General features: G+C 29.2%; 3 protein-coding genes across 3 annotated transcripts; 2 read left to right on the plus strand and 1 right to left on the minus strand.

The window, feature by feature from the left end:
* Positions 1 to 2,993: 2,993 nt before the first annotated feature.
* Positions 2,994 to 3,950, minus strand: LOC132925527 (KRAB-A domain-containing protein 2-like). The gene has a single exon (XM_060989918.1). It carries the CDS (start codon positions 3,948 to 3,950, stop codon positions 2,994 to 2,996), a length of 957 nt encoding a protein of 318 aa, XP_060845901.1.
* Positions 3,951 to 4,604: 654 nt separating this feature from the next.
* On the plus strand, positions 4,605 to 6,027 carry LOC132925528 (protein CIMAP1D-like). Its single transcript, XM_060989919.1, has 2 exons — positions 4,605 to 4,861; positions 5,598 to 6,027. The coding sequence occupies exons 1-2, from the start codon at positions 4,605 to 4,607 to the stop codon at positions 6,025 to 6,027; spliced, it is 687 nt and encodes a 228-aa protein (XP_060845902.1).
* Positions 6,028 to 10,245: 4,218 nt separating this feature from the next.
* Positions 10,246 to 24,372, plus strand: LOC132925529 (uncharacterized). Its single transcript, XM_060989920.1, has 2 exons — positions 10,246 to 10,637; positions 24,053 to 24,372. The coding sequence occupies exons 1-2, from the start codon at positions 10,514 to 10,516 to the stop codon at positions 24,370 to 24,372; spliced, it is 444 nt and encodes a 147-aa protein (XP_060845903.1). The 5' UTR covers positions 10,246 to 10,513.

The following is a 24,372-nucleotide window of genomic DNA, read 5'->3' on the forward strand; positions in this document are numbered from 1 at the left end:
GAAACATTTTGTTTGACATGAACTATTCGTCATCTTAACTGCCTAGCAGATATTTTATTCAATGGCTTACGGTAATTCCTATAGTTAAAAAAAAAAACCATGTAGGTACCATTGGTAGCTCTATAATTTGAAAACAAAAATTATAGAAGGAAATAAGTTTAAAAATATATATAAACTTATAAAAGTAATTGTAAGACTATTATTTATTTAAGTACCTATTTGGCAATACCTAGATACAATTTTTATGAATTTAAACCTGTAGGAAAATTGTATTAGGTTCTTTTTAGAAGTAAGATAAAATCATAATATACCAACAACTACAAGCCTTATTTATACTAAGTATATAAAATATTAACATATAAAAACTTCAATACCTACATCAAAATATTACTGCCTATACTAGGTCAAATTAGTACCTCTTTTTCTTTTATTAAAAAATAATAAGAATATTGGTTTTTATGATTAATAATTTAAGTTATAATACAAAAAAATGAATATCTAAAGTCTATTAAAAATGAGATGATGACTCGGCGGCCAAGTTGTGCGCATGGGCGTGGCCTTTGTTCCATGGTAGCGCTTGACGCGCCGCCGCGGATGGGAGCTTTAATTAGTCTAGAATCGACTGCCGATGTGAGTGGATAACTTAAAATGCATTGCGCGTATTTTTTGTATGTCTGTCGGTCGCGGTCACCAAACTGTTTACTTACACTGTAATATATTAAATATACTGTATTTAATATAGTATTAGTATAGATATTATATTTTGTATTGAATACTCAGTACATGATATGAAGTACAGATAATTAAAATATTCATTTGTTTATTAACAATACTACAATAAGGTATTGTAAATATTATACAAAACAATTACGTATACGCCAGTCATTCATAAATTAAAACTATTTTTATTTACGTTTTTTTATAAGACAATTTATCATATATAAATCACAAACATTTTTAAATGATCGTCAAAATAATAATAGCAAATTTAAATACAATATTAATTACAAAAATGTTAAAGTGATCGTCAAAATAATAATAGCAAATTTAAATACAATATAAATACATAATAGATTTATTTTTTTACATGAGACAATTATATACATTCTACATTACAATTAAAAATCAGAAGAATCTGAAGTCTCGCCAGTTATGGTGAGGACGCATGGTTCCAAATTATCAATAATTTCGTCCATATTGCGGTCAACTTCAGTCATTTTATTCTCCTCCGTTTTGACGTGTTCAATAAAATTTTGCCAATTTTCACTGGTTACACGATCAATTGCAGTATTCAGTAAGTTCTTAACGTCGTCAATTTTAAATGTATTATTGTTCTGCTTGACATAGGTCTTCACCATTGCCCATGCCAATTCAGTTGGGTTTAACTCACAATGATAGGGCGGCAATCTGAGTACCGTATGGCCGGCATTTTTAGCCATATTGTCGACGACGTACGAAATATATTTTCCTTTTATTTTTCTCACCTCCGCCATCAGTTGTGGTTTAAACATACGTTTGTCAACGACAATGCCTTTTGAAGAAAACCATGACAAAATTTCGTCCTTTTTTGAGGAAGCCGTTGGTATTTTTTCTATCCTTACTGAGTGATATGGGGCATTGTCCATCACAATTACTGAGTTTGGTTCGAGACGTGGAATTATCGACTCGAACCATTCACGAAAATTGTCGCCATTCATTTCGTCATGGTAGTCGCTACTATTTTTCTTAGACAGAAAACATAACAGTCCACCTTCTAAAAATCCTCTGTGTGATCCAATATGCAACACAATTAAACGCTGACCCTTACCAGTAGGGTTCGTCGCACCAGTTGTCAAACCTCTGGTAAACGCATCATGTTTGGATTTTATTGATCTGTCAACCCACAACTTATCAACACAATCGCCTGCATTTACCCATGTTTCATCCAGGTAATAGACAGTACGACCTTCTTCACGAAATTTACGAACATCATATATGTAATTTTGTCGCCAAACAAGTAAGTCTTCCCTCTCCGTCAACACACTACATCTCTTCCTTTTAGTGAAGACGAAGTCCAATTTTTTAATAGTAGTGTACAATGTGGTGCGTTTGAAGTTAGGAAGAGCCGGATCATCATTCACTGCTTCCAAAACCTTGTCGATTGTCGGCAATTCCTTTTTCAACCAAAAACTGTGTACTTTTTGACGAAGCGCATTCCTATCCAAGTCGTCAATTTTGTCGAACAGACACTTCTTACTCCGTTTCTTGATAGAAGATGCAACAGTCCCGGTTGATTTGTACTCAGAAATTATTTTACGTACTGAATTCAAGCCAATACCTAAAGTTTGCGAAATCTCGGACATAATTTGCTTGTACGGCATATCTGGAGTCTTCAATTTTAAATCCTTGTACGCATTTACTATCATGGTTTTTTGACGACTCGATATCCACTAAAATAAAAAAAAATATTTATAAAAAAAAATGTCGTAATTGTAAATTATAAAAGTTCTGTGTGCGTAATTATTTTTTTACCTAACTTTTAAAAAAAGCCGATCAAACTTATTTTAGAAGTTATGGTCAAAAAAATTCAAAATACTCAATTTTTCTAAAAACCGTTTTTGAGTTTAAAATACAAAAAAAAAATTATTTTTTTAGAAATGTTAGTATTTATATGCTCAACACTTTCGTGAAATCAGAATTTGCCTATCGTACTTAATTTTTATGTTATTTCTAATAAACATCATAAAACTGAATTAAAAAGTTATTTCAAATATTTGCATATTTGATTTTTTGGTGCTGCTCGGAATAAATTTACTAAATCAGTAATGTTATTATAATTTATAATATTTTACTCACTTTTCCATGTACATTTTTTCTTTTTGGTGAGATAGTATCGTCCACGTTCTCCATTTCAGGAACTTCATCCAAACGATCACTCATTGTTGATTTGTTTTTTTAAAACAAAACGTTCAAACAACGTAAGAAAAAAGATAAAAAAAAACAATTTTAAGTTTTCACAGAGGCAAAAATAACGGAGCAAATACGGAGGTTAGGTCAATACAGAGAGTGGATCGCAAATGTAAAGCATGTGCCGGCAGCTGTCTACGTATATTCTGCTGGAATGTCAAGCAGATGTTCGCTTTTTCCACCATTACTTCATTGCCACAAAGACTACAACGTGAAGTGATCATTTTAATCGTGGAATGTGGATCGTCTGAGTCTCCGGTATACATTAGTAAATCCTCTTCAGTTGATATTTTTTGTAAAACTTCTGATGGTAATTTTGAAGTTGTTAAACCTATTTTCGGGTCACATCCAAATAAAGCTTTATACGGAGATCTATTAATTACTCGATGATGGGAACAATTTTTTTGAAATTGGACGAATTCTAAGCCAATGGACCATTTTTTTGAATTGTTATCGACCATCCATGCTCTCAACATATTTTCGATGTCTTGGTTACTTCGTTCTATACTACCTTGGCTTTGGGGATGTCTGGGTCGACCATGCACTATAACACAGTCAGGCCACAGAGTTTTGAGCTCTGTAATTATAGTGTTGACAAATTCTCGACCGTTATCACTTAGCAAGATTTTTAGAGCCCCAAAAGTGAGAAATAATGAAAGTAAATTTCTTGCTACTTCAATTGCTCTTTTGGATTCCAGAGATCGCAAGGATAAAAATTTTGTACTATGATCTTGATAATTTAAAATCCATCTAAATGTACCATCAGGATTTGATTGAAAATCCACTAAATCGACTTGCCCCCTTTCATTAAAATCTTCACTTATTATGGGTTTGATGACTAATTTACGGTTTACTGGTTTTTTACTGTTGCATGATAAACAAGTTGACAGGAAAGCTTCTATTGCTGGTCTTGGAATCGCGTATTTATTAATTAAAGCCATGCGAAGCTTCACATTTCCCCCATGTCCTGTTCGGGTATGAAAATCTTTTAATTTATCATACATTTCTTCATACGGTACATAATACCTTAAAAATAACAAATAAAAAAAATATAATATAATAGTATACTTTAAAAGTGTATATTCTCATGAAAAAAACAAAAAAAATAATAATAACTAGGGACAAATATGTAACTTATGGGTATAGAATATAGTATATACCATGAAACATGAGTTAAAAATATTAGTATTATTGTATCAAAAAATCAAAATAGATTATAAATATAATTTAAAATTAATGAAAAAACAAAAAATTATAATAATTAGGGACAAATATGCATAAAAATATGTAATTTATAGCTATAGAATATACTATATTCTAGAATACATGGTGTATCAGATAGCTCTGACTAAAAAAAAAAAAATTATGCTAATTAAACGTACAACAAAAATTGTGAAAATTATATAATTAATAAATAATCTAAGAAATATACTCATTTCAGATAAAATAATATTTTGAAAGAAATTAATTAATGCAAAAATTCACAATTTCACAACATATTTTTGTTTATATATCTATTTTATACAGTACTCACCAAAAAAAAACTAATATTTTATTTACGGCGGTCTGGTTACCACGGTAGTTATTTGACGAATCTGTTTTTCAAACCTTTTATTAATATATCTATTAAAGAAATTTAATACGCATACGGTTACGACATGACTGACGTAAATTTTCATAGTGGTCCTGCCTACACGCTGGGCATGCTGCTGCCGCGGAAACAGACTTCACTCCGAGTGCCCGGCCCCAAGTACGACCTGAGCAACTTCACCCGTCACGGACCGGTCAGAGTGATAGGAGCCTCGCTGGCGTCCAAGTTAAAAGTACAGACTACGCGTACTCCCGGGCCGGCCGCGTACAACACAGTGCCCTGCATGTCCGCCACATTGCCCACGATACCGTTGTGTTTCATAGGGTTAGTATATAACAATATTACGCACGAGTATGTAATAATATTAATAATTGGGCAGCCATTAAGTTTTAATATTTTATTAATATATTATAAAATATGTAGTTTAAAAGTTATTCATAACGGTTTTTGGTTTTTTGACTACGTGATTAACATTCAATGTATAAGGTTTAATCGCGGTGTATGCGATGTACGCTTCATTTAGATTTTACTCGGATAAATACTGTATAGCAACTCTGAGATGAAACCCGTGTTATGTTAGTTATGTTTTTCAAAGTTCGAGATAATGGTAAACAATAACATTTATAGATGGCGTCGATGGCGAAATAAATATGATTCGAAACGAGTGCCTATATACCTACTTTTGTATTCTGTATTATAAATTTATAAACTATTACTATTTTTATTATTAATTAATTGGGATCATTATAACTGCAAGGGTTATACGATTTGATTTTTTGTTCTCATGTGAGTTGTGACATAATCGTATACAAAAAACTGTTCAAGACGTCGTATTTGTAACGTTCTTTTTTTACTTTGTTTTTCATTTTTCTGCCTTTTTTCCCCACTTTTATTCTCTTCGATTCGCCCTGTAGCTGTGGCAGAACGTTATTATATAAAAATAATAAATGTTTTCGTACGAGTAAAAAAACGTCCGTATAATATATTATATTATATACCTACTCAATAATGCGATATACAAGTCGTTCACAAACTCATCATCATACTATATACACTGCAGGACGAGACGCGACTGTCTGAAGAAAACCACACGCACGCCGGCGCCGAACGCTTACGCCTTGTCCACTACCATCGGCAACCAAGCGCCCGACATGCCGTCCGCGCCCATGTACACGATTTCCGGGAAGCCGGCCGAACCAGGACGCGGGAGCGTCGGCAGGCGGGGAGCGGCGTGGTACTCGTCACCGGGACCGGCGCGGTACTCGGCCGTCGCGCTGGACCGTTTCAAAAACCAGACGCCCCGGCCCGTGATGCTCGGCAGCGTCAATCAGCGGACGCGCAGAAAACGCACGCCCGCGCCCAACGCTTACTACCCCGCCACCGACACGGCGTCCCGTTACGCCAACGCGCCGCAGTTCTCCATCGGCGGCCGTATAACCCGTGCAAATCCGTACTACACAGCCGCCGACAAGGTACCCGACTGGGAATGACGTACGCGCGCGTGCGGGTCGTACCTCTAACAATAAAACAAAAAAAAAGGTTAACCGGAAGTCACAATATTTTTTTCCTTCGGAATTACTATAATGATTATAAAAATACACAGAATTCAATCATTTTTGTGATCATTTAATTTACAATGATTTTTAACTTCGCAGGTGCAAACCACTGATCTGATTGTATAATACTTTTTACAGCATATTAAAAAATGTTCATCGCATAAAATTATTTTATCATTTTTTAAGTTATAAATACTAGATTCAATTTAAAAAAATTAAATATTTTAATTAAGTAGCCGGAAACAACTTGTTAACATCTCGACTTAGATATAACGAGATCAACAAAAAAATTATTTGCTCAACAATTTACAATAAAAGGGAGGTTTTTTTGGTATCAGCGATCATCGCACAAATCGTGTGTAAAATATCGTACTTGAATATTCCAAAGATCAGAATATTTATCATAGTGGAATAAGAAGGCGAGTAAAAAAATGCGTACATGATTGGTTAATCACCCTAGCTGTATAACATTTGTAGGGAATACGATCTTTTTATGTAATATTATTTTCCCATCATCGAGTAATTAATAGATCTCCGTATAAAGCTTTATTTGGAAGTGACCCGAAAATAGGTTTAACAACTTCAAAATAACCATCAGAAGTTTTACAAAAAATATCAACTGAAGAGGATTTACTAATGTATACCGGAGACTCAGACGATCCACATTCCACGATTAAAATGATCACTTCACGTTGTAGTCTTTGTGGCAATGAAGTAATGGTGGAAATCAACTCTGCTAGTGTTATTGTTTGTGATGTATGCAAAAATAATGAAAAAATCATTCAATCGAGACAACAAGGATTAAAAGGCTTACAAAAGGCTGCGGAAAAAATGTTGAAGGTAAAAACATGTTAAATATTATTTTACTTAAAAGTATTATACAATAATATGACCTACCTGTTACTACCTTAAGGTTACTCAATTTCAAGTCGAAGATTGTGTTATAGTTCCAGTTCCTAAGGTGGATAGAGGTCCATCAGACTCTGCGAATATAATTGCCATAGTCACAGAACAAAAAAATGAGCTAAATCGTCTAGGAACCAAACACGGGTTAATTAAAGGATGGTTCAATTCTTCAACTCTTCAACCAGCTAAATCCAATTTTATTAACATGTTAGAGGTCATTAAAGAAAAATAGTTAAGTCTAAGGGAAATAGTGGCTCTAACAACAGGAGGACAAGGTTTTCATAGTTGTACCTAATTGTAGGGGCAAATGTGAAACAAAAAAATGTGCTTGCTTTAAATTAAGCTTAAAATGTAATAGCCGTTGTCATAATACTACCCCATGTTCAAACAAATAATATACTGCATGCTTTTAGATTAAATAATAATAATAATTTTTTTTATACATAAATTGTTAACAATATAAATTTACCTAAAATTTTATTATAGTTTAAGTCATAATTATTATTATTTTTCATATTTTTTTTTTATATTGATAATCTACAACATGTCAACATACATCACCTAAACTTTAATAGAATGCCATAATTATTATTATTTTTCATATTTTTTTTATATTGATAATTTACAACATACATCACCTAAACTTTAATAGAATGCAATAATTATTATAATTATTACCACAGGTTATTACGACAAGTTGTTTCTATTAATAAAAATCATTCACGTATTAGTTTCGTCATTTGTATGTACAGATTACGGTACAAGTTCCGTATAACTAAAAATCCGTGTCCATTTCGTGAAAAGTTATCCACGTTGTGTAATTACGCGATCTGTTAAAAAATAAGTTCCGTTTCGCGAACTGGATAAAATTTCTATCCATTTCACGAAACGGGTCAGAATGCGAAATGGATGCGATATATATACCTATGTTACGCCGAATTTATGAAATTGCCGATTTCATGAAATCAGCAACGTTGTCACCGAATACGTAAAATCGGCAACTAATTCGTATGGCATTGTATAAAATATCGAAAGCAACAATAATACGTAAAATACCATACGTGTAAAAGCCATGGTACAAATCACCACAAAGAGACGGTCATACGCAGGGCCAGTGCCTAATGTGGCCAGTGGTCGTTGTTGCCAAAACTAAATAAAAAATAATTAATAAAAAATTTCGTTCATAATAATATTGAACAAATTTTATTCTCGATGGGCACATCGATAGTAAATTTAGTGTGAAAATAATACAGCTCTTGTAAATTGTGTATACGTACATAATATAGGAATATACAAAATAATAAAATAAAGATAGTTGTCGGGCGTATCTTATTTTTGTATAGTTTTATGAAATAGAAAGACGCGATATGCGATCATTATCTACGGAATACTGAATATTATTCTCGTAATAACATAAATGTAGATAATTTAATTATTGTGTCTGTGTATATTGTATTGTGCCTATGATATTTAGTTGATAGTTAACGTAGCTCACGTAAGTTCGTAACAGTGACCATATGTTTAATTTATCATTTTTAAACTTTTAAAGTCCCGCTGTGTTTATTCCAAGTGTCTAATTATAATGGAAAATATAAAAAAAAAAAAACAAAGGAAATGCTGAGAAATTACTCAAAAGCATATGATAAGTTGTACTTTGCTTATAAGTTTATCTTTTTCACAAGTAACCTATGAAAGAAGTTTTTTTACTCTAAAGTATATATTAAATATATTGAGAAATTCTTTAAGCCAACTTAATTTAGAAGCATTTATACTCATGTCGCGTGAAAAAGATATATTAACTAAACTTAATAATGATGAAATTATTAATAACTTAGCTATAACTAGTGAACATTTAAAAAAAAAACTTTTGTTTTAATTTTAAGACGCTTTTATAATAAATTAGCTAATAAGTAATAAGGAATAATATGTCAAATAAGTTATGTGTTAAATGTTATAATTTTTAAAAATCTGCAAAATGTAAAAAATGAGTTCTATTTAATATTTTAATGAACTTTTTTATGTGCAATCAAGTATATAGATGTGGCCACTCTAATTTTAAATCCCGGTGACATTTTTAATCCCAGTCCGCCCCTGGTCACACGTTCTATACGCAGAAACTACAGAGATCAATTTATTTTACTTTTCGCCGTATAGGTAGGGTAGAATAAAGAAACGAGAAACCTAAAGAAAACGACAAGGTCTTGCAGTGCACGTGTGTCGTCTACATAATTAATATACCTATATAATATGGTCTCTGACAGGGGTTACAGCTGTCCGCCTTTCTGACGCCGTACTGAGCACCGCATTACTTTTGTTGAAAAAATATATTGTCTGTTGAAATAATATTATAATATAATCATAGATAAAATCATTGTCGCCGTCGTCCGTGTCTATAAATCTTTATATTGTAAAAGGTAGAATACAAAAGTGTCAATTAGTGGTACATTATTATTCATTAGATTAAAATTGAACACAGGGAAAAATAATTTACCGATAGATAACGACTAGACGACTAGTTTGGTGCAACCGGGCAAGTGTTGGTATTTGGTAATATTAAAAAAATGGAATTTTACTTAATTTCAATATTATATCACGTTTTTAAAAGATTTAATCGTTATCTTCTAAATGTAATGTCACTACAGGAATTTTTTTTAACTTAGTTTTTTTTTTACACGGAGTTATAACGAAGTGTTTTTGGTGTGATATTATAATATAATATTATACACATAATAATCGCGTCAGTGACGTACCTACAATGTTTGGTCAATAAACCATAATAATGATGAATTTATATCGCGGAGCCGTGCAATTTCAGTCCATAATTCAGGTGTGCATAATATATATAATAATAATATTAACACAACAACACAATCCTATTATAGTATATAATATATTAGAAAATTCGTGTGAACGATGTACAGTCACGCGTCGAGAAGATAAGCGTTCCGTTTTTCCAAATATTCATATTTCATTATAATATCTTTTCGAATACACCGTAGGTATATTGTAATATTTAATATAGATACACATTCGACATTTGTCGTTCAAGCATCTAACGCCGACGCCACCGCCGTGCAGATGTATATTGTGTGTTAGTGCGAGTGTTTGACCGTGTGCGCATGTCCGTGTTATAATGCACTACTGGTCGGCGGGTGGGTAGGTGAATAATTTGATGGGCTGGCAGATAGAATGATGAGCAGGAACGTCGGAGAGCAGTTTGCCTATAGAATTGCCATTCGCCCGGTACTCCAATATGGGATTTCGACGCCCAACCGGTGGTGGAAACCACCACCACCGACCACCACTCCATCGCAGAAGAAGCCGCCGCCGCCGTCAGGAGCGCCGTTCAACAGTCACCTTTCTTTTCTTTGTACTCCGCGATTTCCGAACATTATTTTTTCTCGTGCCATACTTTTCGGTTTTGTTCGTCGTAAAATACTTTAATTTTTAATTTTATTCCGGACTTTTTCTAAGTATATTTTACGATTTGCATTACTTAGCTCAAACCCACAACATGATGGCGTCCATGGCAAGTTTATTTTTGATACTGACAGTCACTTTCCCCGTACAGGCGATTGACGATACACCCGATATATTTCCACATACAAGACCAGGAGAACAGCTCCCGGATACACAAGGTAAACAATTATATTCTTTATCGTTATAAAATGTATAATATCGTTATTTATTTTTTTGTGCATGTATATTTTTATTTATTGTTAACACTTACCTATTACTTTATCTTACCATTACCTGTTATCATTTAATTTTGTTTTATTATTTTTAAACATAATTTTATTTTATATTTTATTAATTTTATTTTAATTTTTTATATTTTTTTTTTACTGTGGTTGTTACATTCTACTGCTTAAGTACTTCATACAAATCAAATATTTCACACTTTTACTCCACTAATAATAAAAAATAATAATAATGGTAAATGGGTAATAAAATGATGTAATATATGCAAATGATATTAGCTATTATATAGGATTGGTGATATTTAATTTTAAGCTTATATTATACCAAGTAACAAAAAAATATTTTTCAAATGTTAGAAAAATTTTTGGAAAATTGTTTATTCATATTTTATAGACGTTAAGGGGACACCATACCCGTACGTGTTGTCTCTGTCTTACTAACATACATCGTAACAAATTTTTGTTCAGCAGAATACATTTTATGATATTAGATTTAATATTAGAGTAAATTTACCTATTATCAAATTTAAAGGTAAGAATATTTGGACAATGACATGATTTTATTGATATTATCATTTTAAAGTGAGTTATGAACATTTTAAAGTTGTTGTATTTTACATAGCTATAACTCACTTTAAAATAATAATATCAATAAAAAATGTTCAAATGGCCAGTTTTCCACTGAATATATGAGACGCAAATCAAAACAGCACATACATAATACCCACATGACAAGTTAACATTAATTAAATGTTTATTTAAAATTTATAATCCAATATTGAATGTTAATTAAATCTTTAAAATAAATTGATTTTTCATTCTTTTACATTTTCCCAATGTTGCAAGTATATTCTAATTTGAACCAAATAAATGTTTATTTAAATTTAAAATAAAATATTTATTTATTTTATTTTTATTTATCCAATATTTATAAAGTGTTGAATTACAAAATTTTAATTAATATTATAACCAAAAATATTTTATTAATTATAAATAATGTCATTTTAAATAATATAACAAAAAATACATAATTCAGAATATTATAAAATAATAGCATATAATATATTTTGAAGTGTTCTATATTATTATAATATTATATATTAGACTAAGAAAATCACGACTGTTAGTTCAGTTGTTGTTTTAGATTAAATGGAGCTTGAGCCAAAATATATTTGATAGTTTCCTCAGTTTCATTTTGTGGAACATTTTTAAATTTAACTTGATTTTTTACAGCTTCTAAAAAACATAAAGGTATTAATATATTATATCCCTTTCAGTCCCAGACTTTTTTATACATAAATTTTTATTTTTATTTTTTGCTTTTTTATATAAAAATACCTCATTTAAAATAAAATAAAAAAATTTTTTTTTTTTTTTTTCAAAATTAAAAAAGTTACGGAAGTGTCCACTTTAAGAGACACTGGTTTCAAATGGTTGTAGAATTATAATAATTGCGATACTAAGAATAAAATGAAAACCTTTTTATTTTTAACATTACATAATATTTATAAAATAATAATAATCAATCTTTAACTTTTATCATCATCAATAACAATATTAACAATTTTAAAAATATAAAATAAAATAAAATAATACAAACCATAACAACATTTTTGTAATAAATAAAAATGTAAAAATTAATAAAATAAATTTTTTCTGCTAAATAAAACACTAGGGATTTAAAAATTTTAAATTTTAAAAATATACATTTGATAATTATCATTTTTGATGGTAATTCAAAAAACAGTTACTTGTTTTGTCTAAACATAAATGGACGTTACACTTGATGCAAAACACGTGAGTTTTTCTACCTTTTTTCACACAATTTCGGTTCTTACATCTTGATGGAAAGTTTTTTTCGTCAAACCCAGGCAAATGGTCAACTTGGTCAAAGCGAACCTCATCTAATTGACGAGTAGTGTCAATTTTTGCCGCTTTAGAAGTTGGTTCGTCTTCATTTCCATTACTTCGTGGTCGTCCTTTTCTTTTGGGTGTTAAAGGTTTGCCTACTCGAATTAAATTTTCACCTAGATCCATTCTAAAGTGTAAGAGGTCTTTTATATTTTTTTTCGGTATTTTAAAATGCTCTGCATCCTTTAAATATTGTATCCAACAGTTAGTTACAATCAAATCCACAGCGTGGACAATCATCCTCATAGTCCATTTTTTAGATCGAATAAATGTCCTATAATAACTAATCAATTGATCGACTTTATCAACACCACCCATCAATTGATTGTATAATGCTACAATTTCAGGTCTTTCGACATCAACATATAATTTTGTCTTTTTATCCCAACGTTGAATAGTTTCCGAATTTCCCGATCCAACAAAGTTTGAAACTAACGTCACTGCTCGCGTGTCAAACCATTTGACTAAACACAAATTGCAATTTTCCATATTCGTAGAAATTTCATACGCAGTTCCTCTACCCATTCGGGACATTTGTTTATCAGACAAAAGCGGAGGTTTTACAAAACGGTTTGTTCTGACAGTTCCAATAGCATAAATTTGTTTTTGGCTTAATTGTTCCATCAAATTAAATGTCGAAAAAAAGTTATCAAAAAATAAAAAATGTTTATTTTTTTCAACATATTTTGTCAAATGTAAGACTACACTTGCACCCAATCCAAATTTTTTAAGTATATTTTGATCTATCTCTGTCGTATTACCTTGATACAAAAGAATATTATAAACCATGCCACTAGAACCACAAAGAAGAAATGCTTTTATGCCCCAAGGACATGGTTTTCCTTTGACATACTGTTTCATTTGTAAATGACCTTTAAACGGTATCATCTGTTCGTCAACACTCAAATTTCTTTCTTTGGATATTGACTTAATTTTATTGTTAATTGCGTCATAAATAGGCCGAACTTTAATAAATTTGTCTGTGTTATCGCGAGGAATATTACTATTGTCAATTAAATGGAAATTTGATCGTAATGAAAAAAATCGGTTTCGCGCCATACTATCCCTAACGAGTTTGACTTGGTAAAAATCTTCCCAGTACATTCGAATTCGTGGGTATTTGAGACAACCCATTAAAATATGTATACCGATAAATCTTTTTATTTCAGATGAATCAGTTGGTTTAAATCTACTTTGCTGTTTCTGAACAGAATATAAATTAGTAAAATAAGCCATATTTGAAAAATCTGTGTCATCGAGATATTCTGTGAAATAATCTAATACACTAGGCATTTCAGAAGGATATATCATGTCTTCTAAATCATCTAAACTAATGTTAGGTTGTTTAAAAGGGCTTGCCTGCCATTTAATTTGATTTTTATTAGATATGACAAATGGTTCGGGTGTAATATTAGCAATATTAGGTTCTGGTGATGGTAAATTAAATTCTAATTGTTCCGGCAAAACGGAATCATGATCTATAATAAAATCTTCCCACTCATCAAACTGTCCAAGTAAATTATTTAGTTCTTCATTCTGAAAGTTTTCAATTATTTCTTCGTCTGACTCATCAAGATCAGATACGGTTCCGTCACCAAGTAAATTTAAAATGTCGTTTTCACTCAAACCATTTGCCATTATAAAAAATATTTATATAATTTTTAGTAATATATTATTGGTATATATGATATTATTATATTATAACAATACTTTACAAATAAATAAATTTATATTTTATTACCTATTGTAATAAATAATTATAATTACTAGTTACTACCAAATTACGACATACCACATACGTGTTGTCCAGCCGTTCGGCGCATAAATACGTATGTATAATATAATATTGTGATATGCGATACGTAATACTCGTAATAGTATTGGTATCACACTATCGAAGCAGACTGTTGGGACCCGGTGTCTCTTTAAAGAGACATGCAGTTAAACAGCTGTTTTTCACTATTCAATCGGAATTTAGCGTTGGAAACGGTTTAAATATTATTTGTCATATGTAGGCCATGGAAGAAAAAATAATACGATGTGTAAATTCTTATAAACGACAAATTATACATGATAAAGATATTCCAAATACCGATTTTTTTCATAGCCAATTCTTGTCAAATATAATCGTTTATAAAAACGTGTATACTGATTGTGTACCAAAATCGATATTTTTATTCGATTCTACGTAATATTATTTACAAGAATACACTGTTATCACATTTATTTAAAATATAACGCTTTAGTTATGAATTACGTAAGCCGATGTCTCTTAAAGTAGACAAGGGGACTGAAAGGGATATATATATTATATTATTGTATTAATAATATTGAATACAATTTTCAAATTGACATGATATCCATCATATCTTCCAAATCATGGATCTATTATTTAAAGATAATACTTTGTGAACTATGGTACACAAAGTTTACTCATACAAAAATTACTCTTTGAAATTTTGATTCTAAAACATCAACAATTTAAGACAAATTATCCATTAAATAATTTACAGTAGAAAAGTAAAGTTCTTATATAAAAACTGACATTTTTGTTTCTATACAGGACATTCTTCCTTAAGTAGTACAAAAAATCTTATGAATTTGAGGTGGTTTTGAAGTATATTTAAATATCCCAAATATCGGATTTTGAACAACTGTATTATTAAAGAAAAATAAGTGTGAGAGAGTGCTTTATAAATCACCCTGGAATAAAAATTATATTCAAGTAGTGTGTTATAGTCTTAAAAATAGACATAATATTATATATATATTTTTTATTATAATTATAAATAAATACTACCTATTATGTAGTACTTAACAAAAGAAAAATATGTTTGCACAAGAACTTAAACTTACCAAATATTATTGGACAAATTGCCAAGAAGAGAATGGAGTTTTGGCTTTTTTATCGCTATTTTTTTTGTAAATTTTATCATAGCTTTCGTGTGCTTTCCTCCGATGTATGCAAATTCTTTAATCTATAATTCTAATTTGGAAAAAACATATTGTTGATTATATAATTGTAATATTTCTAATATTGATATTTTACCAATTGAGTTCTAGAGTTTTGGTCCTCAATTAAATTATCTTCAAACAGGGTCGGCCAGGCCGGGATTCCTGCCTGGGCCCTTGCCGTATTATAGTTATATAACACAGTTCCTGTGCCCCTGTACTGGCTGTACTGTGTTACCCCAAAATACAGTATAAAATTATTATTGGGCTCCAGAAAATAATTCCTGCCCTCAGGTACCCAGGCCGACCCTGTCTTCAAATGTATTTAAGTCTATTACATTAACTATCAGAAACTGATAATTAGCCATCTTATTTATTGAAGAATTTGTATCATTTATTGGTTGATCTTCTAAATGAGACTGGATTGATTCTAGTTGCTTCGAAATAATTAATTGGTTGTTTTGAATATTTCTAATTTCAACTTTTAAAAATGATATGTTTCGGTTCATATGTTTTTGAAATTAATGGTCTATCACATACAAAAATATGAAGTTATAAATTAAGTAAAAAAAAAAATATAAATACAAAATATTATTCAATATTCTACACATTTTTTCAATACCTCCGATAAAATATTTGTTTGCTTTAGATAAAGACATGTCAGTTTGTTCTCTCAGAGATTTCAGAGATGATGTTGCAAAAATATTATTATTAATATATTATATTAATTAATTAATTACATTATTAAACTATAGAATATAGATGAACAAATATTTGATGACATAAAATAATGATTATAAATAACTAGATTTATGTATATTTTATTAAAGTGTATCAATGACAAATTTAAATATAAATTTAATGAAAGTTAATGTTATTTAAATTTTATTTCATTATTATTTTTCAAGTACGGTTGTAGAAGGCCTACTTGCAGCATGTTTTTCAGTTGAGAAAAGTTTTCTTACAATTAAACTTTTATCTGATAAAATAGCAATAGTTTAAAAAGTTAGAAGCAAAAGGTATTAATTTTATAACACAATAAATCATTATATATAAACATAAACATAATTAAACATGAATTATATCATTTAAATTTTATTTAGTATATAAAATATAATTTAAATTATAAAATAGTACTTTTTATTTTTTTTTTGGTTACGGTGACCAGCCAGGCTGCAGTTCAGCTTCACAATAGTGTACAATTTTTGTTTGTGGTGAAATTGATTTTTTTGATTTTTTTTGTTCATATTATAATCAGAGTCAGATTTTTCTACATTATATTATTAGTTAAACATTGCAATTGTTCAATTAATTTATATATTAATATAAAAATAAACAAATGTATAAATTTACCGGAATATACAGGAATAGATGATATGGATTGAGTTAGTAAGTTTGGAATCAGTTGATTTAAGTAATACATTATTGTCATCAATGATTCATCATCAATAGAAAAATCGAAATGATATCTAGCCTCATTGGCTTTATCTCTTGCTTTTATTAAAAATTCTATTTACAAATTAGTTTAATATAATAAATACATCCTACTACATCTCACTTTAATGAATAGTAGGAAAATTTTTGAAATTTTTTATTCAAATTACATTTTTATAATTAAAATATAGATTTTTATCTTCAACTTGACTTTTTTTTAACCAAATAAGATTTTCAATTCATGGTTGTTTTTTATTCGAGTTAGATTGTTTTACTTAACATAGAATCATTTTTTTTTATTTATTTAATTAAGAATAATTTATGAAACATAGATTTTTATCTAACTAGAATAAAAAACTGAATAAATCTAGAAAAAAATTAAATAAAAAGTTCCAAATTTAATAAAAAGCCTAAATTAATAAGTCTATAATTCAAAAAAAAATTGAATAAGTAGATAAAAAAAACGTTAAATAAGAAATGCTAAATTTAGTAAATAACCTAAATTAATAAAAAACCTAATTTATAAATAAATACTCTTTATGAAATAAAAAGCCTAAATAATTAAAATATTCATTATTTCATGAAAAGTTCAAATTAATAAAAAAATGTATTATAAATAAAGTATATATTCATAAAAAAATATTCTTAATTTAAATAATCCTATTTTAGGTATTTTTTTTCTTAATTTGGAAAATTTTCTAAATTCTGGAATTTTTTTTAACTTTTTTCTAGATTTATTCAGTTTTAAATAAAAATCTATGTTTGATAAATTATTCTTAATTAAATAAATAAAAAAAATTATTCTATATTAAATAAAACAATTTAACTGGAATAAAAAACGACCATGAACAGATCTTGTTCTGTTATATACACTTGACCTTACTTATTAACTTGTATGCTTCTTTCAACAGTGAGTACTGAATTATAGTTTGCAATTAAAAAAACAAAACATATGTCTGTATTTTCTAATGTCATAGGTAATTTCACCCATGGACTACATTGTAAGTAGGCTAACTTATGATACAAACTGTCTTCATATTAATTATTATTATTATTTTGTATATTACATATTATGTTTAAATTAATGAATTCAACTCATTCATTTTCAAGCATTATTGCGTATATAGAATGAATTTTTTGCAATAAACTATTAATATCATTATTCATTCTTTTATTTAAATTTAGATAGTTTTTAAGTAGATTTCATATACAGGGTGATTCTTAAAGCGTAAAACATTTATTACCGCAACAATTAGGATTTATATGTCCTAGGGTAAAACATATTAAATTTTTCAGATCAATTCAGTAAATAATGTAAACTTAAGTTATGCCTCTAAATGTTCGATCACAGATCGCCCCGCTGTAGGTGTTTGCAGCACTAGTCATAGTAATACCATTGATTTTAGAATAAACAGATAAGCCATGCTGTATAAAATATCGGGGACTATTCCGCGCCGTCAGCTGCTATAAGGCGCTGTAGTAGTCGGCCGTCAATAAGGGGGTATACCACCTCACCCATCATAGTTATGGTACGCTATTGTATTGTTTAAACCCTTGATTATAAATATCTCCGTTCAAACATATTTTAAATGATTTGAATAATAATTCGTAGTTTGTAGTGGTTTGTGTAGGATAGAGTGTAGACGTATTGTGGTATCCCTATTGGCACTTCTATAATTTTATATTTTGTTTATATTTTATTTTAAACGTTTTTTTTAAACATCGATAATGCCTGGTAACACGTGCCAATATTATAACTGTGGTAAATCATCCAGTAAATTTAAAAATTTAAAAATGTTCAGATTTCCTAAAGATAAAGAAAGATTGGAAGTTTGGAAAATGAATTCAGGTAGGGTTCCATATCATATCAAATTGTTAACTCAGAATATTAAAAATGTTGATGTAAAATGTTTTACGGTTTTAGTGTACACATACCAAATTATAAACAATACAATATTTACGTTTAAAAAACTTTTTTTATAGGAAACATAAAATTACTGTCACTTGATGTTGATAAACTTTACTGTAGATATCTTTGTCAGGAACACTTTTCTTTGGAGTCGTTCATGAATTGTAATAAGCAAAAATTGACCATTTCTGCTGTACCTTATAATTATAATGAGTTGAAACAAAATTCAACTACTAATGGTAAATTTATATTTTTTTCCTGTGTCAGTAAATTACAAACGTTTTTAGTTATTTACCAGTAAAAATTGTATAAACAGCTTTTAATATTATAAGAATATACTACACAATAATTAAAATCTTTATTTTTACCGCGTTTTTTAGATTCTGAACGGAATAACAATTTACTATCAAACGATTTTAGATATAAAATAAATAAATAAATTATCCTAGGCTGACAAATTATCTCCGTTCAGAATCGTTTTCTTTGTATGTACAATGATTTATCGTTTAATTCAAATTTAACTCACTTCTCACTTCTCACTGTGACCTATACAATGACAAGATTCACTCGACACCTACTCTATACAGTCGAGCGAGTTCTCAGTTTTTTTTTTATTTTTATACAATTTTCTAAAAACGTTTTTAATCAGCCTAATTTTTGTTTTCAATATTTACAATTTAATTTAATTTTTGTAGATATTAATATTAGTCCTGTTACATTATCACCATCAACTCCATTCAACAATTTATCTTTAAAATCGTATACAAAATCAAGAACCACCGAATCAGTAGAATTACTATTTCCCAGTCCATCTACATCTGATACGCCAAAACGTAAAAGAATAAATAATTTAATAAATATGCCAAGTCCTGTTTCGAAAAGAAATATTTTCGCCGATACACTTATTGAAACTCCAAGAAAAAAAATATTGAACAAAACAATTCAAAAGCAAAAAAAATTATTACACAATAAGATAACACACATTTCTAAATTAAAAATAATATAAGCAAATTCAAGAAACAAAACACTTTAAAAAATTTGATGTATGACTATAAATTTCCATCTTGTAATTCGAGAGCGATTGTTACGATGCAATTACGAAACAAACGTCGGCCATGGACAATTGAGGAGAAAAATTTGGCTTTATCTTTATTTTACAAATCACCTACATCATATAATTTTCTACGTTTACAAAGAGTAAATTTACCAAGTCCAAGCACAGTTCGCCGGTGGATTGGCCTGTCTAAGTATTTACCAGGTTTTAATAAATTATTTTTGAGTCATTTAAAAAGAAAGTTTGAGTTTAAAACATATAAAGATAAAGTATGTAGTGTTTGCTTTGATGAAATTTCAATTAAAGAACTTCTTGAATATTCAAAAAATTTTGATTTCATTGAGGGATTTGAAGATTTAGGGAGGCTTGGGAGAACAAGTAAAACTGCTAATACAGCTTTAGTATTTATGGCCAGGGGCGTTTATACTTCATGGAAGATTCCAATTGCCTATTTCTTAGCTCATTCAGCTGTCAATCGAGATATATTAAAAACACTTATAATTGATGTTTTACAAGTATTATTTGATACAGGTCTATTTCCAAAACTTATAATATGTGACCAAGGAACAAATAATCAAAGTGCTTTGAAATTGTTGAATGTTTCAGAAGATAAACCCTTTTTCTACGTGGGTGAAAATAAACTATTTGCTTTATTTGACACACCTCATCTATTAAAAAGCATACGAAATAATTTTATTGGAAATAATTTTAAAAAAGGTGACATTATAATATCTTTTAATGACATTGTACAAACATATAACATAGACAAAAGAAATCAAAAAAGCAGAGCATTATTGAAAATTACAGATGCACACATAAGACCAAATTCTTTCCAAAAAATGAGCGTTAAGCTAGCTGCGCAAGTATTAAGTCATACGATGTCGTCAACTATACGAACTTGTATATCTACAAAAGAATTAAAAAGTGAAACTGCTAATAATACAGCAGATTTCGTTGAATTTATAGACAAACTTTTTGATTGTCTTAACAGTAGAACACTATATAACAGTAATCCATATAATTGTGCTTTGACAAATAATAGTATAGTAAAAGAATTTTTATCAAAAGCTTGTGATTATTTTAAAAATCTAGTTAAATTAAAAAATGAAAAAGTAACTCGACCACCCTGTTTCAATGGATTTATTCAAACCATAAATGGAATATTACAATTTTTCGAAGAAGAAAAGAATAATAATATAATATTTTTATTGACAAACCGTTTAAACCAAGATGTAATAGAAAATTTATTTTCAATATTCCGTCAAAGAGGAGGTTATAATAAAAACCCAACGTCAAAAACATTAAGAACTTCCTTTAGAAGTACGTGTGTATTTTCGTTATGTCAATCAAAGGGGACGAACTGCGAAGAAGACAATGATATTGACGATATTTGCGTAGTGTTTAGTGATAATGATGTGATAAGGTCTGAAATGATGAATGATTCAATATCTGATGCAGAATCTGGTTCTTCATTACCTTTCATTTCATCACCCGAAAAGTTAAAAGTAAAAGCACATAAAACAGAAAAAAACGAGTCAATTACGTTAGAAGATTGTGCAGTTACGTACTTTTCGGGGTATTTAGCATATAAATGCATAGAAAAATTTAATTGCAAAATGTGCAAAAAAAGTATAGTAACAACGAAAAATATGAATAGTAAAAATCAATTGCTAATTTTATTCAAAAATTACCCAGATACAAACAAAGATGGGGGTCTTAAAGCACCAACTGAATATTTTAACAGCATCATTGATCGTGCATTATACATTTTCGAAAATATTTTTTCAAAAATTCAGCATCAGAAAAAAATTAAAATTAAATTAATCAAATACTTAAAAGAAGATCAATTAATTTCAACATGGATAAATGAAAATGACAACGCTTGCTATGAACATTACATATTTATTCTCGAAAAACTCATCATATGTAAAATATTTAAAAAGGCAAAACATTTTTCAACAACATCCTGTCAGGCAAAAATAGCAAAATTGAAAATTCTTAATCATATTTAAAATTAAATTTAATCTAATATTATAAAGTATAAAAGTATTCTTATTTAATTTTTTTTTATTATTACGAAGTACAATAAACTATAAAGTAGTGTACAATTATATAAGTATAAATATTTAATTGATAAAGTTAACATTTTACAATACCTACCTAATAATATTTGCCTATAAAGTAATAACTTTCATTTATTTTTTATTATTATGTTTCTATTATTTTATTATTTAATAAATATAAATATTCATGTTTTATTTCAAATATGAATGTATTATGATTTATGACTTATGTAATTATGTATAATAATTAATAATATGTCTATTTATTATAGCTGTTGTTCACCGGCACTGCTTAATGCTAGCAGTTTAATCTATTTTGGGTGTTTTATCGATTTTATCGTATTCATCAATGGGAATCTAATATTATTTACGGGAGCGCATAAAATAGCCGAAACGTCAAGACTAATTTTAGTTGTCGGCTAAAATACGGTCGGCTGTAATATTTGTCGCCTAAATTATAGCCCCTCTTATTTACGTGTACGCCGTACGGTCAAAATTATCAACCGGTTACGTCACGATCGATCACGGATATTAATAACTAAACTAATAAATGTAATAAAATTGAAAAATATTCGTTCATTGATACAACTACGCCATCCATCGGCAACCCATATAATCATAATTTTAGTCGCCGAAAACCCCTATGCTATGGCTTATCTGTTTATTCTAAAATCAATGGTAATACTTATCAATTACAAAGACCAGAAGCTATAAGTAATAAATTTGATATTGTTTGACTACGAGATATATCGGTGATAACTGATAATCATTGTGCCTACTCGCTACAATAACTTAATATCACATTATAAGTACCTTATTTGACCATTACTGTTACTTTTCATATGATGCAATGACGTATATTTGCGTGTCATCTCCTTGTCTCCACTACAAAATACTTATGGGCACGGAAAAATACGGTGATGCCTGATTAGGCTGATTCATGATAATATAAAAATCATAAAGTAATTTATATTACTCTATGGACATTTTATTTGTATTGTTCTGTGCACGATTACAGATATCATTGTTCACGGTTACATGTAATATATAAGTATACCTTATATCAGGTTATCGTGAAGCACATAGGTTATAAACTTACAAGATTATAAGAAATAATTGAATCGTCATCGTGCCCGTGTCGTTAATGTAAATAAAGTTTTATTTTTTAATATTACACGTGTTTAAATTTTAATGATGCACTTATTATATAAAAAAGCTCAAATAAAACGTTTTTGTATATATTTTTTCTTCTGCCATATAATATATTTAATAATTTAATAAAATAAAAAAATACCTAAATTAGTTAATCACATATCAATTGGATACTTGGCGAATAGGATAGGTTATGTTGTCATATTATGTACAATTTGTTGGTAAGTTTTACTAGTTGGTAGTTTCTACTATTAAAAAAAAATATAGAATATGTCATTAAGTTTAAACATTTTACTACATGATATATAATATTATTATTAAAAGTTTACCTTCTATAAGATAAGATCCTTGTTTTATTGAACAATTATTAATACAATCTTCAGCATTTTCATCAAATGTACTTATTGGTGTAATTACATGACAAACAGCAGGCAACTTCTGATGTCTTCTTAAATTAGATAAATATGAAGGACCCAGAAAAATTGAACGTTTTGTTCCTCTTTAAGCTCCGCTTAGTATATGATACCTATAAAAAATAAATAAATATTATCATATAAATACCTTCACTGAACCAGATTCACAATACTTAATGACATCTTCTTTCTTGAAATGTGTGTTGCACACATATACTTACTTAACCTTTCGGAAGTCTCGATTAAAATAATCAAACGAAATTTGACCGGCGCAATGATCGTCCGTGTGACGACGATTCACTGCTGTCATAATAATATCTAAACATTATAAATACCTATAAAGCTATAACCTAATCATCGTATTGCTTAGACGTCCATGTATAAAAGCGCAATAACAATATTGTATAACCAAATAGTATAAAATCCTTAAATTTAATGTGGTATTCGTCTTCTTGTGTGTATAGTCATCGTGGATAGAACCAAAGATTACTGTCCACCGTTACCAGACAAATATCTTAAAGTGATAGTGTTGGGCAGATTCAATCCACCGGCAGGCGGATGTGCTATTATGCAAGCATACAATGGTAATATTGTAACGGCGTTTGAAATGTGGCTGGGCTATCTCGATTACAGCTTTGGAAGTTACGATCAAGAGGAAGAGGGTACGTATAATGAATTATTATATTGTTACAGTACAATGGTGAGGGTGCGGATCCTGTGCTGCGTCCGTGACTTCAGAAAGCTGCTCTCCTTATCTAAAATCGTGTTTTTATTAAATATATAG

This window comes from Rhopalosiphum padi, chromosome 3 (assembly GCF_020882245.1).
Source record: "Rhopalosiphum padi isolate XX-2018 chromosome 3, ASM2088224v1, whole genome shotgun sequence".
NCBI classification, from domain to species: Eukaryota; Metazoa; Arthropoda; class Insecta; order Hemiptera; family Aphididae; genus Rhopalosiphum; species Rhopalosiphum padi.

Coding starts and splice junctions, on each gene's coding strand:
- LOC132925528 (XM_060989919.1), top strand. CDS start 4,605: ATGACTGACGTAAATTTTCATAGTGGTCCTGCCTACACGCTGGGCATG. Junction 4,862..5,597: donor ATACCGTTGTGTTTCATAGG/GTTAGTATATAA, acceptor TATACACTGCAG/GACGAGACGCGACTGTCTGA.
- LOC132925527 (XM_060989918.1), bottom strand. CDS start 3,950: ATGTATGATAAATTAAAAGATTTTCATACCCGAACAGGACATGGGGGA.
- LOC132925529 (XM_060989920.1), top strand. CDS start 10,514: ATGATGGCGTCCATGGCAAGTTTATTTTTGATACTGACAGTCACTTTC. Junction 10,638..24,052: donor ACAGCTCCCGGATACACAAG/GTAAACAATTAT, acceptor TTGTGTGTATAG/TCATCGTGGATAGAACCAAA.